The 19,957-nt window shown below is 34.4% G+C and overlaps 1 protein-coding gene across 1 annotated transcript; it reads left to right on the top strand.

Moving 5' to 3' along the window:
• LOC18607984 (protein SRC2 homolog) lies at window positions 116-2,892 on the top strand. Its single transcript, XM_007042434.2, has 7 exons — window positions 116-241; window positions 373-477; window positions 569-695; window positions 803-874; window positions 1,978-2,023; window positions 2,111-2,393; window positions 2,481-2,892. Exons 1-7 carry the CDS (start codon window positions 136-138, stop codon window positions 2,516-2,518), a joined length of 777 nt encoding a protein of 258 aa, XP_007042496.2. The 5' UTR covers window positions 116-135; the 3' UTR covers window positions 2,519-2,892.

Below are 19,957 nucleotides of genomic sequence, written 5' to 3' on the forward strand. Positions count from 1 at the left end.
GATTCCATAATTATCACGCGTATTATTTAATATCAAATTTCTGAGATTTGACAAGGCTTTCTGTCATTTTCTCAGAAACTTTTTTATTACTTGCTTTTCTTATATAAAAGGGAGGCCCTTTTCTAGAGCAAGTCAATGCACCAATTCTCATCGCAACAACCTCCATCTTCTCCTTACTTTTCTTCTTCTTATCATTCCATGTCGGTTTCGGGTATTCAAGGCCAGCTTCTTGAGGTTACTGGTATGATTTTCAAATTTAAAAGTTATTCTTCATTTTTTGTTGGGTAATTCTTGTTTCTTGTCATGTTTTTTTTTTTTTGGGTTAATTTTGACGTGGGTTTTTTTTTCCTTTTTGGTTTTTGGGTTTGGCAGTTGTCGGCTGTAACAAATTGAAGGATACTGAATGGATTTCAAGGCAAGATCCCTACGTTTGCCTTGAATATGGTAACACCAAGTACCGTACAAGGACCTGCACAGGTATATTAGGATCTTGGATTTGGGATGTTAGTCAGAAATTAACTTCTGAGGTCTAATTTCAATCTGGGTTTTTTTTTTTCTTCCTTTTAAGATGGTGGCAAAACGCCTACATTCCAAGAGAAATTTACATTCACGCTGATTGAAGGGCTTAGAGAGATAAATGTTGTGGTTTGGAACAGCAATACTTTGACGTACGATGATTTTATTGGCAACGGAAAGTAAGAATTCGTCTTTAATTTATTCTAATATTTGGCTTTTGAAGATACCCTCCTTTTGCTTTCTGGTTCTAATTTTTTGTCTTTTTGTTGGGATTTTTGGTTTGCAGGGTTCAATTGCTGAAGGTTCTCTCTCAGGGTTATGATGATAGTCCTTGGTCGCTTCAGACTAAAACTGGCAGGTAATTGGAAGTGAAATCACTTTGGTGCTTTCTAGCATGTACTAGAATACGATATGTTTTGATGAATAATATAATAAGTGGCACTTGAGGTAGATGTTCCTGCTGTCTTATAAATTAGCTATTAGATTAATCACTTTGAATACAGTAGCAATATTGGCTATGAAACCCTGTTTATATTTCTCCACTTTACTCTGGAACCTCTAGAACTTACAGATGCAATAATGTTATGTTTGTATACTATAAATACTGTTAAAACTGAAACATTATTGCTTCCACTTTCTCTGGTCGAGTAAAATAGGTTTCTTTCTCATAGTCACGTATGCATGTGGCAGTTGTCCTCAAACAGAAAGATATTGCTAGTCGAGTTTCTAATTCTACTATGCCTTGCACCAAAGATGTTGTGTACTGTTTTTGATGTCAAATAGCATCTTGTCTTTAGGTTTGTGGACATTGCAGGTTTAGGCTTTGACAAATCAGATTGATTATAATTTCAAGCTGTGTTATGCTTGAATTTTTGAGGTTCTATTAATTTTCCAGTCAATAACAGTTGAGAATCCCAAAATATTATTTGTTATTTCAATAGAAGAAATGGTTTTAAGCCGACTTAGTAACATTGCCTTGTTAGTTTATTGATATGAAAAATGAAGTTAGGTTAGATGGTAACCAAATAAATCTGAAAAACTTATAAGTTGCAGCAGCTCATTTTTTGGGGAAATGACGTAAAAGAATGAAATATCACATCATATTTCATATTTTTTAGTTACTGAAAACTTTCTGTTTTTATTTTCATGATTTCTCAATTACTATAGATACACTTATAAATGGTATATTAACTTGACAGCCAATATTTTCTTGTGCAATGATTGTTGCTTGTGAGGTATATGTATATTAGTCAGAATAGAGATCTAAAAGATAATTTGTTTCCAGAAAGATAAGGAAAAGGTCTGAATTTATGTAGAAAACAGAATAAACACCAAGAAACACATATAATTTACTATTTTAACATTTGGTATGCGATTTTTCCCTCAGGTATTAGTGTTACAAGCAGTGTTTTAGCAAACATCCTTGATCATCTACTGACTCTTGTGCTTCTGAAATTGCAGATACGCAGGAGAGGTACGGCTCATAATGCATTATGCAAATGCCAAAGTAAGCTCCATCTTAGTATAATTTATTCTCCATCTCATTGACATTATTCAAATAAGTGAAACTAAATGGTTATTTGGATTGTTTCAGAACCCAGCCACAACATATGCTCCATCCGCACCACCCTATGCAGCTCCTCCCCCTCAAGTCCCTTTATACACTGCTCCTCCGCAAGCAACTGTGTCTTCTTATCCACCACCAGCTACGACATATGCAACTGCACCATATCCTGCATACCCTGCATATCCATCATCCACGTATCCTCCTCCATCAGCTGCTTATCCTCCCCCACCTTCTGCGTACCCTCCACCTCCCCCACCTTCAGCATATCCTCCAGCTACATATCCACCAGCCTCGCCATATTATCCCCCAGGTAACTTTGTCATATGTTACACATCTTATGACACTATTATTTGCATGTTAAATATAGTACTGAAATTCTGTTCTGTTTTTCGAGCAGGTCCTTTTCCTGGCCTCTATCCACCACCGCCATACTAAAATTCTCAGGGAGGAGACATTCCAACTATAAAGAGATTCAACTTTAAGGTCTTAGGTCTAAATCTCTTCAGAGGGGTTGGGATTATGGATGGGAGATGGTTACCTCGCGATGTGCAACTCAAATGCATTGGCATTTACATGTAACACAAAAAAGGGTACTCTAATTCTACATATCCTAGTGAGGAAACAATAATTAGAACTTTCCGTTAGTGTATAGAATTTGGGTTTGTATTATTTAGTTAGCCATGAGAGCTAAGATCTTTCCTTTTCTTTTTTGGGTTAGTGGGTGGGGTTGGTTTTCTCGAAAATTTTGCCGTGGTGCTGAATTGTTAATACATCTCGGTTTGTGCAATTTTTGGTGTTCATTCGTTCAATGTTTTTTTCTATTGTTAAACTGCGTGATGCCATGTGCTCAGGTTCTTGTCCTTTTGCAAAGGATTGTGAAAACCCTGTTTTAGAATTGGGATTCGGCCTGTTGGGCCACTTTTTGAGAGTAAGATAAAGCTCTAATGGAACTGGACAGAAGCTCTAACAGACTACTTGCCCCTTCCTTTTAACTCCTTTATAAGGCCTGTTGGGCTTGATGATTGAGCCCTGCCTTTCTTCTGCAACGTTGCAAAGGCAATGCAAATGGTGATTCTTCTATAGCATAGAGTTTTCGAGGGTGCAGTACCTCTAAAGCGAGATGAGCTTGCTCATATACAAACGCAGGCTAGCACATGCATTAACACAAAGAATCCTTAGCTCCTAAAATTTAACGAGAATCTAGTGCCTAAATTGTTAATTAGATGCTAAAGATGAATGACTCTGTTCTTTGCCGCAAAAGAAAAGAAAAAGAAGGGAAAGAAAGAAAGAAGAATTTGTCTCAAATTGATGGGGGATTCTATCAAGTGCCTTAAATGCCTTTAATATAAGGCTCCAACTGCTCTTATAGTAAATAAAAACACCTGTGTTTACACGGGTGCTTCTCTCTGAGGTCTCAATTTGACCCAAATATCTTGGGAATGTAATTTTCGAGGCGAGGCGCCTCCTTTAACATGAACGCGCAGATTGTGAGGTGTGTTCCTAGTACAAGCACAAACTGCAATGTATTTGATGTTGCATATAGGATCCTGGATGATCCTCTAGCAAAATAACATGTCTGCAGCCAAATCCCATGGTGTATTGTCCTAGATTTGTCTGCTTACAAGGACTGTCTCCCAATGATTTTGCACAAGTTTCACCTAGTAGAGAAATTTGATGAGTTTTGTCATGGGAAAGCTGTCCTTGGAGAGGTTTCATGGTAATCATCTGTCTTACAAGGACAAAAACAGCTATTAACTTGACTGGATTATGTCTACGCCATATTCCATCCCCTCTTTGTTTGCTGGAACTAATCATTTTTACCCTGTAATGATGACATATGTTTTAACATGAAGCAGTCGTTTCACAGTTGCCTGCATAATAATCTGTTTCCACTTTGTACTTCCAGGAATATTGTTTATTTTTCATTCATTATGGTGATTATGACTTCTTATTCTTAACCAGGCTGTACCCATATGCTTACCATACCAGTGAAAAATAAAAAAAAACTATTGCTAAGATGGTTAAAAACTTGAAATCTTTCAAAACCTGTGTCCATTATGATGGTGATGATGCATTTGGGGAACAAAAAAATGGTTAAGTTGAACGATCACACTCAAAAGACCTGATATGGCAACCACTAAGCAACTGTGGGAGCCATGAAGTTCCACAACTTCCATTCTCATTTCTCACCTCATTCTCTTCCAAGGAGTCCATTTCAAGAGAGTGGTTGGGCCTTGTTTTATCGATGAGTCAGAGATGTCAAGCTCAGTCTAGTCACTTCTTTCATACGTTGGGGATGGTTGGTTTTTCTCATTTTCATTTTTCTCCCTCGTTGTTCAAACTTTCAAAGCTATGCAAGACATTATTGGGTGTGTCATGGTTTTTGCTTTGAATTCTTGAAGCAATCCACTGCGATAACAAAGACAATCAAACAACAAACCATACTTACTCAAAAGTCTGAGTGGTTGCACAAATTTGACCTGTACTTCTCCTCGTCTTATCAGAGTCGACATTGGGTATTCCCCATAAGAAGACTTGCATTAATTATATTAATAAACTAAGCCAGGTTAAGTATTAGCAGATGATTAGACCGATATGCTCCCAACAATCTCAGTTTCTAGTTTTTGCTTTCCGCTGTTATTCTTTTCTAACCCAAATATATATATATATATACCCAAAGTTTCTTCTTTCCTGTTTGCAATATAAAGTCAACAAAGTTTGAAATATGGATCACTCAACTGATATTGATGTAATAACAAGACAATTTTCATATAAAAGGCACATCTAGAAGCTGGCTTGCAATATTTGCTGGATCTTGTGCATTTAATCTGACATCCAAATCTAAATATCAGTGTTGTTATCGTCTCGTCATGATTGCCACCACGTTGCATGAAAAGAAGCAAATTAGACAGAATAAAAAGGGTAATAATGATCATGCTAGATTTGTTACTGCGATTAATGATCAGCTTAAAAAATGATCTCTCTTGATGTGCCAACACCAGTTAAAAAGCAGTTAATCAGACAGGTAATTAGGTGGAGAGTAACAAAGCATTCACTTTGATGTTTTATTTTCTTCTCTCTCTCCAAAAGATGGGTTTGGTCTGTTTCATGATTGAGAACCATATCTAAACAAATTTGCAAAAGAAATTTAAAAAAAAAAGTAGAGATGGGTAATTAACAGCTGCTGGTGGTATAGCTAGCTAGGGTGAAGATTGAATTCATCTGCTTTAATTGCTAAATGATTTTATAGCATATAGTGTAAAACTAGACCCAACACTTGTTTACTTTGCCCAAATGAGTTGGGTTTGGTTGGCCGTCACACCCATCTTAATCCCTCTTTGTGAAAATTAATGCGCATTTGCACGAGGGCACCTCCCCATGCATGTGAATTAAGATGATTGCATGCAACTTTATTCCGATTTCCTTTCTTCTTTTCTCTTTTTTTGCAATTTGTATTCCAAATTCACATAATTGACTCTTCCAAAAAGGAAAAATGAATCAATGTCATAATTCCAACTGTTTTTAAATGTAATTCAACTGCTTTCAAATACCTTAGCCTTTTTCTTTCTTTTGTCAATTGGTTTAAGGGCTATTCTCTCCTTATCTTATTCCATTCAAAGCTATAATTAACTATGGAGCACTTATAATTGGCAACCAGCCCAGGCCCTCCGAGGGGCTGACTATGCCGAATAGCCAAAGCCTGGCTATCTGTTTTATAGGGCAACGTTTGGAGTAGACGTTTTCTCCTTAAAGGAAGAGAAGTTGGAGTCGAATGGAAAAGCTGGTGGTTGTTTCAATGAACCAAAGTACAACGTTCCCAAACCTTTACTATAAAATATTCCCATCACCACAATTCTTCATCTTTTTAATTTCCTGTTTTTATAACTGAAAGAAAGGTATAACTTGTTTAAAATATAAGGATTTTGTCACTCCAAAGTTCAAATCTAAATTTCTAATTTTGAACTTTCACTTTCAAAATTTGATGATTAAAAGATGAAGTTTATATCTATCCAAAATCTTATATACTTTTACTTCCAATGAAATGTATGATTATTATTCATATGTTGTTTTTGTTACTAATTCTATATCAATAAGAGATAAATAGATTTTAAGTTTATAAGTAAAGGGCTTTCCCTTGACAAACATGTCTTTTATGTTTAAAATGTGAGTTCGTAATTAATATTATCAAAACTTATCTAATTCTTTACTAATATTAAGTCTGAATCAAGGTAGATTTCTCTCTGATAAAAAAGCCCGTGAAATGAGAACACTGTACAATTGAGTGAGTGAACATATCATGGACTCCACGTTGGATAGGAATGAAATAAGTCTTAAACTTATAAGAGTCTTTTTCCACTTATATAAACATATCTTTTTACGTTGAAAGTGTGAATTTGTGATATTTTAAATAAACAACAATGGCTGAAATGCGATTTAAAATGGTGGAATAAGGTGGCTTTTGGGAACATTTTTCATAATGTTCAAATGGTTGAAACAATGGCTTCTAAAAGTGAGATTATGTACCAAAATGATCATACTATAGTGAATAGAGAAATGATGTACTTTACCTATGCCGAACTCAATAAAATTCTATAGAAGAGTTTTTTTTACAGCAAAAATCAGGTGCGAAGTGGGTTGTTAAAGGTGAAAGAAATACAAAATTTTTTCACATGATGATGAGGAAAAAATGAGTTAGGAGTCACATTTTTAGTATTCAAGGCAGTGAAAGAGAATTGATCGAAGATACATCTCTCATCCACTTTTATGCAATGAATTTCTTTTCCAACCTTATGAAGGTAGAAGAATATGACTGATCACAATTTAAATGCCGTATTGATTCCATCTCTTATTGCTATGGATGATAATGTGTTTCTATATGAAGACCCAACATTGCAAGAAGTTAGAGAAACAATTTTTGATATTGATAAAAATAGTGTTGTAGGCCCATATGGATTTTCTTCATTATTTTATCAACATTGTTGGAAAATAATCTTTGGTGATTTATTAGCAACGATGATAGATTTTTTTCATGGTGCTATTTTGCCTAAAGGGGTAACTTCTACAACACTTGTTCTATTACTAAAAATTTCTAATCCAATGCATTAGAGTGATTTCGGTCTATTAGTTTATGTATTGTTTTGAACAAGATAGTTACCAAGCTTCTAGCAAATCATTTAACAAAAATCTTGCCTAAACTAATTTCAAAAAATGAAAGTGGCTTTATTGGTGGCAAGCTTATTAGCAATAATATTCTTTTAGCTCAAGAATTAATCCACAAGATTGATTAGAAAACTAGAGGAAGAAATACTACTTTGAAGCTTGATATGATGAAAACATATGATCAATTGAGTTGGAATTTTTTATTTATTATGATGCGGCAATTCGGATTTAATGACCAATGGATTAGTATGACTTAGCAGTGTATATCTAACTGCTGGTTCTTATTATTGATCAACAATGTTTCAGTGATTTACTGGTGTTTTGGTGGTTTACTATAAATCTGAGAGAGGTTTGAGACAGGGTGACTCCATATCTCCATTTCTTTTTATCCTAACGGTTGAATACTTATCTAGGGGACTGAATGCTTTATATGAAAATATTCTTCATTGCACTATTCGGTAGGTAGCTCTATGGTGGTAAGTCATCTATCTTTTGCTAATGAAATAATTATTTTCACTAATGGGAATCGCTCATCTTTGGGAAAATTTTCTTAAAAGAATATGAGATGGTTTTTGGGTAGAAAATTAATCCGTAGAAAAGCTGCTTTATTATTAGCAATAAAATTGCTAAATGCTAGAGTGCAGATTATTCATTCAGCCACAAGATTTGCTCATAAAAAGCTACCGATAATTTATTTAGGGCCACCATTATACAAAGGCCTAACAAATTCATGTCTCTTTGATTCCCTCATATCTAAAATTAGAGACAGAATTTCCAAATGGGAAAACAAAGTTCTATCTCTAAAGGGTCGAATTACTTTGGTAAAGAGTCCTATCTTTGATGTCTTTATATCTACTTCAAGTGTTAAAACCTCCATTTTGTGTAGTTGAAAAGATTGAAAGAATATTTAACAGCTTTTTATAGGGAAATTCTACAACTTCTAAACATATACATTAAGCTACTTGGGAAAAAATTTGATTTCCCAATACTAACAGTGGCCTTGATATTAGAAGTTTAATAGATGTTTTTGAAGCATTCAATATGAAACTTTGGTGGCAATTCGGACTTCAAATAGTATACGAGCAAGGTTCATGAAGGCTAAATATTGTGGTGGTCAAATTTCAATGCAAGTTTAAGTTAAAATTCATGATTCTCTCATATGGAAACGACAAAAGAATGGTTGTAGAATTGTTAAAGAGGAAATTTGATGGAAGATAGGAAAATGTGAACTTTTCTTTTGGCATGATTGTTGGATAAGAGTACAACCATTGGTAAACTCTTTCCTTTCTCACTTATAGTCAATGACTAAATGTCACAGTCTAATTTTCGGGCCATGATCGGCTCAAGGGCCTAATAAGCATAGTCCACTAGGCCTTAGCAAGTCTTTCTGTGTAAACCTGTACAATAACCCATTTATTATCCATATTCCCTTTTAAGATCTATAACTCATAATGTTCAAATAATAACTTCATTGAAATCAATTCATAAAATCCAAGCTTATACTCATAATGGTATTCATCAATCATAATATACATAAATAGTTTACCAAACGATTCTTAGCAAATTACATCCAGTTTACATGTACACATTCAAAGACTCTGACCGTCAATGGAGTGACTTGTTAGTGTTTATGGGGGGTTTTTAATACGGTATTCAAGAATAGGCAAAATTGGCTTTAAAACGAGCTTTTCAAATAGACGTCTATTTTTAAGACTTATTTTGCTCCCACCACTCGGTGTGCAAAGGAGAATAACGCGAATAGTCTCAAGGATATAATGAAGCCAACGTCTAACTTTCGTATTCCACTTACGAAGAAGACCGCTAGATACACTCGAGGGTTTGCAAAGTTGTTTGGCCTTATAACCAACTTTCTGCAGCAAGTAGACGATAAGGAATTCAAAGTATCTTCAAGATGGTGGGAACTCTAGTGTTTATGTTTATAATAAAACATAACATTTTCTTGCTCTTACTCTCTACACTTTTGGTATCTTTGGTATGTTTTGGTGTTGGTGTTTTTTGTTTTTTCTAAAATGGTTGGTACCAAGCCCTTTATATAGGCTTCCAAGTGTCTCTTCTTTAAGGACACAACCTCTTCATAAAGACACCTCTTTGTCTAGAAAGTATCTTTATGATTTTTGCCAACACAACTTTTAGATATAGATATAGTTCTTGTTTCAATAGTCATCTTATGAATAGATAATTATTCATCCCACAAGTTACAACCTTTGAGTTATATCTTAAAACAATAACTATTCACTTTAACTTTTGAGCAATGGTGTCTTTTCAATCATGTCTTTTAACTTTTGGATATGAACTTTCAAGAGACATAACCATTCACATGAAAACATGTCTATATCTAATAGACACATTATGTCACTTTTCATAACATAACTTTTGAGCTAATGATAGCTCTTTCATCATGTGAAATATTCTTTAATTTTGAAAATACACCAACAATCTCCCACCATTTTCAAAATTTCAAATACCAACAACTTTGGGAAACTTGTGCATAAATGAAGGTATCTTACAGATTTGAACCTTCACTTAGTGAGTGTGGTTGGTTCTAGTCTGAATTGAGTGGTTGACCAAGCATTGAACCATCGATTCTTCATTGATTAGTCGAACCACTAAACACACACAAGCTTCCTTGCTCACATTGTATCTAGTTTTGCCAACACGCTTATGGCCATGTGTTTGCATCCATTCATGAATGTTGTCAGAGTCAAGCCTTTAACTCCTAGAAGCAGCTGCACTTCCACTCATATAGGTAGCCCCCATCAGAAGTACCTTATAATTATAGTACTTCAACATATATATGTTATGGGTCATTAAGAACTTTTCATTTAGCCTTACCTTACACATTATGGGAACCAGACACTATACACCTTGGGATGGAAAATATACTTTAGTGCTTGCAATCACCATGTGGTAGAATGGTCAGTACCTAAGACTTGCAGGTCAGCCGCAAGCGTCGAGGTGAGCTTCCACCATTGACGATTTAATTAATAGGCTTGAGACCCATCCCCCTTGAGGTCTTTATAACCAAGTCCTTTTTCAGACCTTTAGTAAACGGATTCGCTAAATTTTCACTAGACCTCACATAACTTATAGTGACTATACCGTCATTAATCCTTTACCTTACAATGCTGTGTCGAAGTCCAATATATCGACTATTTCCATTGTAAGCTTGATTATATGCCTTTGATACAGTTACTTCATTATCGCAACGTATCAAGATTGGTGCCATTGGCTTAGGCCACAGCGAAATTTTATAAAGTAAGTCTTTCAACCATTCCACTTCTTGGGTGGCAGATGTTAAGGCTATAAATTTAGCCGCCATGGTGGAGTCCGCTTGACAAGACTGTTTTTTAGAACCCCAAGAAACAGCACCCCCACCAAGTGTAAAAATCTATCCAGTCATGGATGTGTAATTCAGTCTATTTGAGTTTCAACTGGCATCTGTATACCTTTCTAGAACCGAAGAAAAACCTGAATAGCAGATGCCATAATTTTCTGTACTCTTTAAGTACCTTAGAACTCTATGAACAACATACCAATACTGTTTACTCGAATTACTAGTAAACCAACTTAGCATCCCAACCGCAAATGTAATATCCGGCTTTGTACAGATCATTGCATACATAAGGCATCCAATCACCCTTACATATTCATTTTGTGTTATTGGCTTGTCTTAATTGGCTACTAGCCTTAGATTAGAATCATAAGGCATATTCATGGGCATACAATATGACTTTCCATACTTCATTACAATCTTTTTGACGTAATGAGATTGAAACAATGTTAGGCCACTATTGTCTCTTATTATTCTTATACCAAGAATAACATCTGTCATGCCCATATTTTTCATGTCAAAATTCATTGATAAGAACCTTTTTGTGTTTTTCACTTGTTCCAAATCGGTACCGAATAGTAACATGTCATCCACATATAAGCAAATGATGACACCTCTACCGTTATGGAACTTACTATAGACACACTTGTCAGATTGATTGATCTTGTAGCCATTAGCTAGCACAACCTCATCCAACTTTTGATGCCATTGTTTAGGTGCTTGTTTTAATCCATACAAGGATTTTACAAGCTTACACACTTTCCTTTCTTGACCAGGAAAGACAACCCTTTGGGTTGTTCCATATACACCTTTTCATCTAAGTCACCATTTAGGAATGCTGTCTTAACATTCATTTGGTGAATTACCATCTTATATATAGATGAAAGTGTCATAAGCACTCTAATTGTAGCTATTCTTGCTACCGGTACATATGTATCAAAATAATCAACACCTTCATTTTGTTTAAAGCCTTTTGCCACTAGCCTTGCTTTAAACTTTTTCACGGTTCCATCAACTTTTATTTTCTTTTTGAAAATCCACTTACAGCCTATTGGCTTGGAACCTGGTGGAAGGTTTATCAATTTCCATGTTTTGTTTCCCATTATTGAGGCCATCTCATCTTGTATTGCTTCTCTTTAAAAGGAAGCATCCCAAGACTTCATTGCCTCTTCATAAGTTTGAGGATCACCTTTACCTTCTACATTAAAGCAGTAAGGTAGGTATTCACATGTTTCCTCCCTTGTACCTTTTACTAAGTATATGAGAAAATCGGCTCCATATTTCTTTGCTTTTCTAATTTTTTTACTCCTCCGAAGCTCGATAGTTTTCTCATAATTTTCTAAGAAACTATCACTTTTTGTTATTTGTTCCTTGGGTCTTGGAATTGAGCTAAACCTTGTTTCATCAAAGATAGCATCCTTTGATTCTATGACCGTATTTACGAAATATGAATCATTAGGCTCTATTACCATGAAACGATATGCTTTACTATGTTCAACATATCCTATGAATATGCATTCAATTTTTTTTCACCCAATTTTCTTTTCTTTGGCTCCGAAACCCTTACTATGGCTCGACATCCCTAAACTTTTAAATAATTAAGGTTCGACTTTTGTCTTTTTCATAGTTCATAAGGAGTAGTTTTACTCCTTTTATTTGGGATTCTATTTAATATATGGCAAGCCGTTAATAAAGCTTTGTCCTAAAATCTTTTTCCCAAACCCGAATTAGAAAGCAAAACATTGACCATTTCTGTAAGAACTCGATTCTTACGTTCCGCTACACCATTTTGTTCCGATGTGTATGGAGTGGTAGTTTAGTGTATAATTCCAGTGGATTCAAAATACTTGGGATCATAATATTCACTTCCTCTATCACTTCGTAAACATTTAACAAACAATTCACAAGACAATTCAACTTCTCTTTTATAAATTCTAAATTTCTCTATTGTTTCATTTTTAGCATGCAATAAGTAAACATAGCAATATCTAGAGAAGTCATCAATAAATGTTACAAAGTATTTCTTTCCACCAATAGAAAGAGTACTATGCATGTCACAAACATCAGAATGTATTAATTCAAGCAATTTAGTGCTTCTTTCTACCTTAGGAAATGAACTTCTCGCGATTTTAGTGGCCATGCATGTCTTGCACATATCATTACTTTCATCAATGTTGGGTATTAATTCTAAGTTAGCCATATCATGCATTCTTCTATTGTGAACATGACCTAATCTATTATGCCATAGATTAGTTAGGATTGCTTCACTGTCATGAACATGAAACGATGCATCAATATAAGCAGAATTAGCAATACTTTTATTGACATTAAGCTTAAACATGTTTTCACAATAATATCAGCTTCCCACATATTGTCCACCTATTGTAAAGATGAACTTATCTGCTTCAAATATTAATTTGAAGCTATACTTATTCAACAAGTCACCTGACACAAGGTTTTTTTTTTACTTCTGGTACATAAAAGACATTATTTAGTACAAGTGTCTTTCCAGAAGTAAACACAAGTTCCATGGTGCCTTTTCCTTTCACTTGTGTAGTGGAGGAATTTCCCATGTATAGCATGTTTCCATCATCAACTTCTTCCAAAGTCTTGAAGAAACTTTTGTCGTTGCATACATGATTAGTTGCATCAGTATCAATCCACCATGCTCCATAATCTTGGAGAAGATTGACCTCGAAAACCACAGCCACAAACTTGTGATTGTTCACACCTTGTGTCTTACTTTTCAAAAGTCTACATTCTGCCTTAAAGTGACCAAGTTTGTTACAATAAAAACATGGCCATTTTCTGTTCCTTTTGAACTTAAGACTTTTGTCTTTCATACCTGCGGAATGTCTTCTTTTGACCGGCTTGTTTGATGGTTTGTTTTCCATCACATAGACCTTTGAAGTCTTAAGATTCTTCTCATGAGAATCTTTTTCTTTTTCATCTTGCTACATCTTCTTGTTTCCAATAATCTTCTTCTATTCGAAGATGATTACCAAGGTCCTCGAGAGACATGTCCTCCTTTTTATGTTTAAGGAATTTTTTTGTGTCACTCCATGAATGGGGAAACTTATCAATTATTGAAGAAACCACAATAGCTTCATCCATTTTAAGAACATATCGCTTAAAGCTATTGAGAATGAGTTCAAGCTCATGCAATTGCTCCATAACAAAACGATTATCAATCATTTTAAAGTTATTGAAATGACTAACCAGGAATTTCTTATTGCTTGCATCTTTTGCCATGTATTATGCTTCCAACTTGTCCCAAAGTTGCTTTGCACTAGCCTCGTTATTGTACGCATTGAACAATGCATCCCACATTCCATTAAGAATGTGTCCCATGCATATGTAGTCATCATTATCCCATTTTTACTTCAAACGAGTTCTTTCCACGGATTCTTCACCATCTTCCTCATTCGATCGTGGTGTTTCTAGAACATATGCAACCTTGAGTGTCGTGAGGAAGAAGCGCATCTTTTTCTGCCATCGAATAAAGTCTCATCCATCAAAACGATCTAACTTGACAAAGTTGGTAGCCATCTCCTTAAGTGAAGCCATTTTGAATACTACGAAGATAAGTCTTAAAACTGTTGGTGTTTATGGGGGGTTTTTGATACGGTATTCAAGAATAGGCAAAATTGGCTTCAAGGTGAGCCTTTCAAATAGACGTCTATCTTTAAGACTTATTTCACTCCCACCACTCTGTATGCAAAGGGGAATAACGTGAATAGTCTCAAGGATACAATGAAGCCAACGTTTAACTTTCGTATCGCACTTACGAAGAAGACCGCTAGATACACCTTAGGGTTTGCAAAGTTGTTGGGCCTTATAACCAACTTTCTGCAGCAAGTAGATGATAAGGAATTCAGAATATCTTTAAGATGGTGGGAACTCTAGTGTTTATGTTTGTAATAAAACACTTTCTTGCTTTTGCTCTTTACACTTTTGGTATCTTTGGTATGTTTTGGTGTTGGTGTTTTTTGTTTTTTCTAAAATGGTTGATACCAAGCCTTTTATATAGGCTTCCAAGTGTCTATTCTTGAAGGACACAACCTTTTTGTCTAGAAAGTATCTTTATGATTTTTGCCAACATAACTTTAGATGTAGTTATTGTTTCAATAGTCATCTTATGAATAGATAACTATTTATCCCACAAGTTATAACCTTTGAGTTATATCTTGAAACAATAACTATTCACTTTAACTTTTGAGCAATGGTATCTTTTCAATCATGTCTCTTAACTTTTGGATATGAACTTCCAAGAGATATAACCATTCACATGAAAACATGTCTATATCTAATAGACACATTATGTCACTTTTCGCAACATAACTTTTGAGCTAATGATAGCTTTTCCATCATGTGAAATATCCTTTAATTTTGAAAATACACCAACATGACTCTAGGCTTGGGCGCTAACAGTTAGTATCATGGTAAACCTATTGAACAATGGATAGCGAGGATTACCTCGTCTTAGGATCTAGTCACCTTTTACTCAGAAACCTAAAACATGAAGTTTAAAAACGTGAGTATAAACCTAGTAAGTGAATATAAGAAGTGAACAAGCAAACAGTATAAAAAGTTTAGAAAACATGATGCACTTATTTTAAAAATAATGCAATTTAGTTTAATTTCTTGTTAAAACCCCATAATTTAGCCTTTGATTATTTAATCTTTTAATGTTGAAAAAAATCCATGATCAACCATGAAGTTGGAAGGTGAAAATTACTGTAAATATCCACACAAAATAAAAGTTTCTTGTCGCGGCGAAAATGGAATTTTGCTGCAGTGAGAATAGTGTCTGCCACACCTGAAAATTTCTCGTCGCAGTGAAAATGAAATTTCGCTGCAGCGAAATACAGGGCAAGTGGAATTATGGGGATTTTTGCTGTATTAAAATCTGTTCCTGATGCAACGAAAATCAAATTGAACACATTTGACAATAATCAATCTTTCAACATTCAATACAAGCATATATTATTTTCATAACCTTTTCTATAGCATATAAAAACATATTTATAGCATATATATACAAGCATGTATATAATCACCACCTGACCTAGTTCATGTGCACTTCGCACATCACATAGCAAGAGTTATTGTGTGCGCCCCCACATTACGCACAACTAATGCCATCATGTGCTCCCCCCACATCGCACACATGGCATATATCATCATCATCGTGTGCATCCTCACATTGCTCACAACTAATGCCATCATGTGCTCCCCCCACATCGCGCACATAGGCAATCTCATCATCCACACTCCCTCACCCCATTATCACTGGCATGTGCACTCCCACACCGCACATGCACGGTCATAATTATCAACACACAACATATATATATATATATATGTATATATATATATATACACACACTAACATAATACAATAGCACATGGATTCGTCACAGTCACATTTCACAACATAGAAACATTTCATCAAGGGCTTGTTCCCATGCATGTTTTTTAAGAAAAGAAAAATAAATTCTTTCATGTGATTCATTCAACACACATGCCGATATCCCAAAACATTTAAATGCAAGTTCACTCACCAGTCCTTGTTGATGCTTTGATCGATTATAACTTCGACCAATGCTCTGAATGGAGATGTGAGATTTTGTTGGAACCTATCACATCCAATAGCATCTCAATCACCCAAATTGGCATTAATATAATTTCAAAAGCTATTTCCTAACTCAAGTTCAACTAGTTATTCCTAACGAGTTTCCAATCACCATTAAGTGGCTATTTATTTCACTACTTTAGTCACCCTAAAAATGAATAAATAACCTCAACAATAAAACACTCACAAATCCCGCTGTTAGCCATTATCAACATCTTAAAAATAAATCCTAACTTATTACTCACCTTAGGGTTTCTTTGTAGTTGAATTCTTTTTCAAAAGCTTTCAAACTATTGTAGGAAATCTCTCTCTCTCTCTCTCTCTCTCTCTCTCTCTTTTTAGAATGTCTAGCTAGTGAGAGAAAGTATTAAGGAAAGGCTTTTGAGGGTTCTTAATGTGTAGAAGTGGAAGAGCATGAAACACCCTATAAAAGAATGGGCAAAAGCATGAAACTTGGACTTTCTATGAAAGATTTATAGAGGATTCAAGGTTTCTTTTCATGGAAAATGAAGAAAAACATGAAATGGAAAGAAAGAATGGGACGAAGAAAAAGGAGCTGCTGGAAGTTGCTGGAACTTAGATATTTATGCTACAAATTAATCCAAATTTCACTTAATTTACCAAAATGCCCTTAATATGGTGGCTTTGTCTTCCTCCCATCCTTTTGCAACCTTTTACTCTTTTGACATTGAGACAAAGTCCATAATAGTCTAAAAATACTCAAGTTCACGAAAACATAAAAATTTAGACCCGATATGCAAAATGACCATTTTACCCCTATTATGAAAATTATCAGTGTTTCTATCTTCTTCATTTATTTTACCATCATTCATTTATTCCTTAGGCTCACTTAGACCTTAATAACATTAGAAAACTACTTCTAGGAGCTCACCATGAGAAATGACGAAATTACTCTTGATTCGTGTTATCGCGTCTACTTCTAGTTACGAGTCTATGGAGGTCGAGGTTTCACAATACGAGGGTATTGGGTGTCACACTAAAGTAATCCCTTTTTACAATAATGATAATGGGATGTGGATAAATTTAAAGCAATTTTACCTAAATTTATGGTTAAAGATATAGTTGATATTCCCATTGAAAAATCTTGTGATGATGTAGCATATTGGGCTCTTTCTTCTAATGATGAATTTTTTACTAAGAGTGTTTAGGAGATAGTTCGGCAAAAACATATTGTAAGTAATGCTTTTAACTTAGTTTGGCATAAAAGCATTTCACTTACAATTTCATTCTTTTTTTGGAGAGTTATTCATGGATAGGTACTTGTTGAAGTGCACTTACAGTTTAAGGGTTTTCAATTAGCATCAAAATACGAATGTTGTAATTTGGAGGAGACTTTGCTCCATGTTCTTTGGCAAGGCCCAATAGCATGGTAGGTTTAGGACTTCTTTACTCAAAATTTTCAAGTTTCTGTTATTCAACCATAGAACATTATGCAAGTTGTTTAGGTGTGGTATTATTTTGGTGACTATAGAAAGTAAGGACACATTAAAGTCATGCTACCTATCTTTATATGTTTTTTTTTCCTATCTTTATATGTTGATTTTTGTGGGTTGAAAAAAATGGTGCTAAGCACAGGCAACTAGGAGTTTACCCTTAACTAATTATATGACGCATTAGGAAATTGTTGATACAACTTCACAAAAAGGACTTAACAAAAAAATCACAATGGAAAGGTGATTTAGACATTGCGAAATTCTGGAATATTCACTTTTCAAATTAGCAACCAAAACCACCCTAAATATTTAGATAATTGAAGCCATGCTAGGATGAAATCAAGTTAAATGTTGATGGGAGCTCCAAGAATCAATTCCAACATGCTGCAAGTGAAGGAGTTGTGCGTGATCACAGAGGTAAGCTCATTTTCGATTTTCAGAGAATATTGGTCCTAATAACTCTTTGAAAGCCAAGCTTCTTGCTCTTCAAAGAGGATTATCTTTATGTCGAGAGTACAATTTTTCCAAATTTTGGATTGAAATGGATGCCATGATGGTAGTGAATATGATATAGGAAAGTAGTTTAGGTTCTTATGATACTAGATATGATTTAACTTCTATTCGAAATTGTTTGAAAATTTTACCAAGCTATAGATTTCCTCTCCAATCAAGGATATTCACATGAAGGACAAGAATGTTGATGGTGAATTAAGAGGTATTTTAAAACTAGATAAGATTAATCTATCTTATGTTAAATTTAAATAAATGTAAAAGAGTAGTACTCCTTATATATTTTTTATCTTTAGCTTTTTGTAAAAGAGTAATATTACTTATCCCATGCACTCATAGAGTATATGTAAAGAAAGTAGTACCTCGATTAAGATTTCTTTAACTTTGGAGATAAAGTTCATGTCCTCTTCCCCAATATACTTTTTTTTTTCCATTTTTAATGAAACTTTTACAAGTAGCTAGCCTTGAGAGATTTTTCCAACTTAAAAAAAACCATTTTAGATAAGTATTTTAAAACAATAGTAAATGTAAAAGAAAATTAATCATTCCAAAAACTCAAGTACATAAAAAATTAATAGTAAGTAACACATTGCATTCATTCAAATGCACTTATATTTCATCATTACGGGATTCCCAACTACGATAAAAAAAATTCAACTATAGTAAAGTTGAAAATGTGAGCTCATGATAAGTAATATCAAAATCTATCTAACTCTTCATGAGATTCCCATGAAAAAATATCAAGATTCAAATAAATCTGGATAAAAATAGATCTCTTTACTTTACGAGTGAAAAAGTTAGTACAACAAAAACATTGTATAATTAAGTGAATAAAAATATTACGGATGAATTTTAAACTACTTAAATAGAAATATATTTTGAGTTGAAAGCACGAGTTTGTGATATTTTAACCATATTAAAAAAATATTTAAAGAAATAGGAAATAATCATTAAAAAACTCAAGTACATAGAAAATGAATAGTACATAACACATTGAGTTCTCATAATTGTACCTTATCTATGTGTATTTCATCATTGCGAGATTACCAACTACAATACCAAAAAAAAAAATCAACTGTGGCAAAGATATATTGAGACATGGTAAAAAAATAAATAAATAAAATCTGAGATTACGTATTTATTTTAACTGGAGATAGATACAGGGATAGAAATGGTACAGAGTTGGAAAAAGTAGTTAAGGCCCAAATGGGAAAAGCGTGGGAATACGGCTTATTATGGGTCAGTCCTCAGGCTGTCCCTGCCGCAGACAGGACGCCATCATTTATTTTCTTAATATTATAAAGAAAGACTTCACTACGAGTCAGCCTCTTGTTCTGCTTTCTTTTTTATCGCACTATCAGAGCGTGCCTTTGACGCACCACGAAAATGGTGGGGCGTGGATGAAATGTTAAGACGAGGTCGCGTAGATTAACATGTTTTCACACACCCTTCCTCTGGGGAAGTTTGTTCTCTCTGGTGGACTAAGCGGATTGTCGTTTTGTGAATCCTCCCTCTCCCTCTCCCTCTCCTCCTCCTACAGTACATTTGCCCTTTTTTCTCCTCTTAATTTTTGTCATTATCTTTTTTAATCGGAATAAGAGACTTTCAATATACATTATAATTATAATTATTTGTCCTTCACTCTCTACATTCATCTTTTCTACTTGTACAGTAGACCATTTACCATTCTAGTCAAAATTCCATGTCTCATCCTTTAGATTTTGACACTGCATCCACTGGCGTAGTCAAAGTGCTATAAATTC

Source organism: Theobroma cacao, chromosome 2 (genome assembly GCF_000208745.1).
Source record: "Theobroma cacao cultivar B97-61/B2 chromosome 2, Criollo_cocoa_genome_V2, whole genome shotgun sequence".
In the NCBI taxonomy this organism is placed as follows: Eukaryota; Viridiplantae; Streptophyta; class Magnoliopsida; order Malvales; family Malvaceae; genus Theobroma; species Theobroma cacao.